The sequence below is a fragment of the Grammomys surdaster genome, unplaced genomic scaffold (genome assembly GCF_004785775.1).
Source record: "Grammomys surdaster isolate TR1022 unplaced genomic scaffold, NIH_TR_1.0 101759, whole genome shotgun sequence".
NCBI lineage: Eukaryota > Metazoa > Chordata > Mammalia > Rodentia > Muridae > Grammomys > Grammomys surdaster.
The window spans coordinates 1-5650 of NW_021608416.1; the positions used below are offsets into that span (position 1 = coordinate 1).

Here is a 5650-nt window from a genome sequence, read left to right on the forward strand (position 1 = left end):
CTGTTGCCTGTTTCTGAGCCCATCTCTGGTTCTGTCCACTTGTGGTTTGCCAAAACCAGGCTGGTAGAAGGGTGCGGTCTGTATTGCAAGGTCATGTGGTAGGGCCAGCCCCTCCAAAGCAGCTTGCTGCAATTCTAGCTGGCTCATCTGGGCTGTGACAGGACTCATGGGCTTGCGCATGCCTTGGAATGGATCTCCAAGTAGTTGCTGGGGTCCTGATGGGAAACCAATTGGTGATGGTATCCTTGGATGAAGGTAGTCTGCTGAGGCTGCTTGAGTTCGAAACACCTGTGACATTGGAGGAGAGGGTGCTCTTTGGCTCAATAAAGATGCAGTAGGTTCCAAGCTCCCCATAAGGCCACTGAGAAGATTGGAAGAAGCAGGTCTCTGAACTGGTTGACCCAGAAGTTCCTGAAGGATGTTTTTAGGAACAGGCTGGCCTGGAATCTCAGCAGGGGCCAACAAGTGACTTTCAAGGTTACGACTGACTTTGGGCTGGGTAGGCAATGTCCCACTTGCCTTCATGGTGTTCACTAGTTTGTTAAATGCAGTCATATCTCCATCTTTCTTGAGCTGCCGATTGCTAGTCACAGCATTCAGGGTTTCCTCTAAATGTTCTGCCATGAAGGGAGTTGAATTCTTCATTTGCTGGTCCACCTTCAAGCCCTTCAGCCCTGCTTCTACCTCTTCGACTGAAAGTACAACCCCTGAATGTGAGCTCTCCTTAAGTTTTTCTTTATTTGCAGAAAGGCTAGAAAGAAGAGGTTTTAAATCCACTTTGGCTTTCTGTAGCATTTCTAAAATGTCCACTTTATTTTCAGCATGGTCTTCCGATGGTATAGGAGCAAAATAATTCCCCGAGTTCTGTCCAGGAGAGTGGACGGCTTGCTCCAAACCTGCCAGTCTCTCAAGTTCTTCATGGGGTGTGGATCCAAGGCTGCTGGATCTGCTCCCTGACCGGCTTGGGTTAGAGAACCACCTACTGAAGCGGCTGGCGGAGACTGACCCTTCCCCCAGAACATCTTCTATCATTGAAGCCAAGCACGGCACCTTATCAAGGTTAAAGAATTCATTAAAGTCAAATTCTCCTGGGGACTGTTCAGGTAGGACGACATCCCTTGGAACTTCCTGATCAGCAGAGGGCTCCTGGGCCAGAATGACTTCCACCTCGTCCTCTTCAGCCACCCCTCCATTGCACTCCACTATGCCTTCCTTCACAGAGGCAGTCCGTCACCTTGTTCTTTTTCTACCTTTGTGATCCTCCTCTAGAATCTTATCATCAAAGCCAGTCAGCTCTATGGTTTCAGACTGACTGGTGGGTCCAGCTGAAAACCATTCTGGTTCTTCCTCAGTATATGAATCATTTCGTCTACGCTCACCAAAGACACGTTTACTATCTCCAAACTCCCTCCTGAACCGCTTGTCCTTGTAGTCTCTCTCTCTGTCTCGGTCTCTCAAGTCGCGCAGGTCCTTATCACTAAGACGATGATCCTTCTCAAAGGCTCGGGCAGAAATTATCCTTCCACTACCAATCCTTCGTCCACCAAGCAGGCGAAGCCCATCACTGTCTTTCTCCAATGGACTGCCAGAGCGTCTGGAGCTAACAGCAGCTGTCACATGGCAGCCACCTCCAAAGCTTCGTCTCTGTGGGCTGAGAACAACATCTAAGTCATCCTCTTTCACTCGCTCTCGTGGATCTGAAAAGATGACAGAAAGAGAAAGGTAGTAAACCAACATCTTAGATACTTAGATGTCCTGGGCTGGCAACTGGGCTTATCAACAGATTCACAGGAGGGTATCTGTGGGGACAGGCTCTTTCCTTCCTCCATGTTGTCAGTCTTTAAAGACTAAACTCAGGTTGTCAGGCTTGGCAACAAGTATCTTTACCAATGTGATGGCTCTTTATAATGGTTTTTTACATTAAAAATTTAAAGCCTCTAGATGTGCAACCTAAACTATAAGAGAATACCTTTGCTGATGGTTAGGCAAAGTGTTTTTGAGGCATAGCAACAAGAGTGTTATCCATTAAGAAGGCCTGGTAAGCAAGGTTTGCTTCAAGTTTAAAACTGTTCGTTCAAGACGATATTTAGAAATTAAAGACTGGGGAGAAAACATTTCTAGGCACATTTCTCAGGGAAACACAAATCCATAGCATATAAAAACTCAGTAATAAGCCAGGCAGTGGTGGCACACGCCTTTAATCCCAGCACTTGGGAGGCAGAGGCAGGTGGATTTCTGAGTTCGAGGCCAGTCTGGTCTACAGAATGAGTTCCAGGACAGCCAGGGCTACACAGACAAACCCTGTCTCGAAAAACAAAAAACTAACCAAACCAAACCAACCAACCAACCAACCAAACAAACAAACAAAGAAACTCAGTAATAGTGGGCTGGAAAGATGGCTCATTGATTAAGAGCACTGGCTGCTCTTCCAAAGGACTCTTAGCACCCACATTGCAGCTTACAACTGTCTATAATTCCAGTTTCAGAGGACCCAGCATGCTCACATAGACATACATGGAGGCAGAACTCCAATGTACATAAAATAAAAAAAAAAAAACAAACAAACACAGTGACTTAAAAAAAAACCCTATCTAATTAAAAAATGGACTAATGGCTGGAGAGGTTGCTCAGTGGTTAGTTAACACTATTCTTCCAGAGGTCTTGAGTTCAATTCCCAGTACCACACAGCAGCTCACAACCATCTCTAACTGTAGTCCATGAGATCCATCCAATGCTCTTTTCTGTTATGCAGATGTACATACAGACAAAACAACATGTACATGAAATCCTTATTGGTTGTCCTGGAATTCCCTCTGCAGACCAGGCTGGCTTCAAACTCTGAGACCTGCCTGCTTCTGCTTCCCAAGAGTTGGGATTAAAGGTGTGTACCACCACTGCCTGGCTCCTTAAATTAAAAAAAAAAAAAAAAAAGGACAAGTGAGCTGGACATAGTATAGAATGCCCATAGAGTACTTAGTAGCCTAAGGCAGGGACTGCTGAGTTTGAGGTCAATCTGGGCACACTGGAAGACCTGTGTCAAAAAACTAAAACAACAAAAAAGGATAAATGACTGAACAGACACCTCAGCAAAGATATGTGGATGTCACAATATAACGTAACAGCACTATGTACTAGATGGCTATAATGAAGAAGACGAACAATTTCACGTGCTACCAAGATGTGGAGCAAGCAGGAAATACTGCTGACAGGAATATCAAATGTCTAGCCACCTTAAAAATAAGAAGCTTGAAGACTGCTGGGAATTGAACTTAGAACCTCTGGAAAATCAGCCATTGCCATCTCTTCAGCCCTGGGGTAGTTTCCTGAAACACTGTATATTCGCACTAGCCATAATACTTCTAAGTATTAACTCACATGACAAACATTCCTATACCCATGCTCATACTTATACATAAATATTCACAGCAACTTTGGTTAGAAACAACTCAAATTACTATTCACAGAAAAATAGATATAATCTATTATTAAGCAATAAAAAGAAATGAACTACATATTCAACAACATGGATACAACCAGCTATAGTTCATGAAAGACTGACCCAGAGGGATAAAGGTTTGAGTTCAGCCTGATCTACAGAGTAACCTTGTTTCCAAAAAGAAGCCTCACTTAAGAAAATGTATGGTGACAATTCTAGTCACATACAATTTTAAGAGTGTAAACTCATCTAGAAGAGCAGTTCATTCTTGGAGGTAATGAGAATGGGTAAAAAGGAGGCACTCAAACACTAGAGCACTTATAGGAGAGATCAAGAATGCTTATTATTTTGATTGTGGTAATGGTTTCATACAGATACATGTCAGAACATCAAAGGTATGTTGTATGTAAGGGTTCCATATATAAATTCAATTTCAATAAAGAAAAGCGTGTCACATAGAGTCTCACAGAGTCAACTAACCTGGACTATGGGGGGCTCACAGAGCCTAAGGCGATGCACCAGGGAGCATGCAGGAGCCGGACCCAGACCCCCCTACACATTTGTAGCAAATGTGCAGCTTGGTATTCATGTGGGTCCCCTAACAAGTGGACTAGAGGCTGCATCAATCTCTACTCCCTTTCGTAGGACCCCCTTCTCGATACCTGGGCTCCCTGGTTGGGTCTAAGCGGAAGAGGATGTGCCCAGTCCTGCTGGGACTAGATATCCCAGGATAGATTGGTATCTAAGGGAAGCTCCACTTCTTGGAGAAGGGGAGGGGCAATGGAGGATGTATTTGAGAGGGTAGGACTGGGAAGAGAGGAGGGAGGGGAGCTGTGATTGGGATGTAAAGTGAATACATACATACATATATATATACACACACACATTAAAAAAGAAAAAGAAATAGAAAAGCATATCACAAACAAACAAAAAAAACTAGCCTGAAGCAGAGCCCAAGTTTTTTTTAAAAAAAACAAAAACAAAACTGTTTTAGGCTCTTTTGTAAAACCAGAAACAGCTTTTTATCTTATTTTAATTATTTTTCAGTGTCTCACCATTCAAAGTCACAGAGATCTGCCTGCTTTCTACCTCCTGAGTGCTGGGATTAAAGACATAAATGACTAGCTGTCAACAAATAGCTCTTTCCAGGTGAGACAGGGTCTCATTGAGACCAGTCTCTAACTCACTATGTATGACTGAAGATGAGTTCAAACTTCTGATCCTCCTGCTTTGATCTCCTCGGTGCTCAGATTAGAGGCTTGAACTACCATGCCCAACTTACTCAGTGCTAGAAATTAAACCTAGGGCTTCATGTATGCACAGTAGGTGTAGTTCTCTGAATATGCTATGCCCATAGAGTGGCACTATTTGGAGGTGTGGCCTTGGAGGAAATGTGTCACTGTGTGTGTGGCTTTAAGACCCTTCTCCTGGGCGGTGGTGGCGCACGCCGTTAATCCCAGCACTTGGGAGGCAGAGGCAGGCAGATTTCTCAGTTAGAGGCCAGCCTGGTCTACAGAGTGAGTACCAGGACAGCCAGGGCTACACAGAGAAACCCTGTCTCGAAAAAACCAAAAAAAAAAAAAAGAATAAATCTCCAGAGAATAATCCCACCCACAGTTAAGACAGGTTTTCTCTTGTTTTGTTTTGTTTTTCGAGACAGGGTTTCTCTGTATAGCCCTGGCTGTCCTGGAACTCACTCTGTAGACCAGGCTGGCCTCGAACTCAGAAATCCCCCTGCCTCTGCCTCCCAAGTGCTGGGATTAAAGGTGTGCACCACCACTGCCCAGCGACAGGTTTTCTCATATCAATCAGTTAACCTAATGAAGACATTTCCTCACAGGCAGGCACCAATGCTAAATAATTCCTGCATCTTGTCCTGGATGCTTGTCTTCTAGGTGATTCCACATGTATTAAGCTGTCAACACTTTCACGCCAGCAAAGACAATAGTACCTTATAATTTAAAAGCACATAGTCTAACTTGCCACTGTTATAGGAAGACTATTACTATGATTTTACTCTGCTCATTATGAAAAATACAGCTAGTAAATGAGTTTTCTGATGCCATTTCTCTTTGGTATGTAAAACTCTAGGGGCTAAGAAGGAAACCAGCAACCAGGAGCATGTTCTCCAAAGCACTCTATCGTTAATAAGTAATTGTGCACTTACCTGCTATTCTGCGCACCAGAGAAGGTCGATCTGATTCTGGCTCTTTC

At 44.0% G+C, this 5650-nt stretch overlaps 1 protein-coding gene across 1 annotated transcript; it reads right to left on the minus strand.

Annotated features, from left to right (window-relative positions):
* Window positions 1–6: 6 nt before the first annotated feature.
* On the minus strand, window positions 7–5646 carry LOC114635373 (eukaryotic translation initiation factor 4E transporter-like; the record flags this gene model as incomplete). The annotated part of the gene is given in 2 exon segments (XM_028783995.1): window positions 7–1697; window positions 5604–5646. Coding segments are annotated over 2 exon segments (1734 nt in total), but the record flags the coding sequence as incomplete, so codon positions are not given.
* Window positions 5647–5650: the final 4 nt, after the last annotated feature.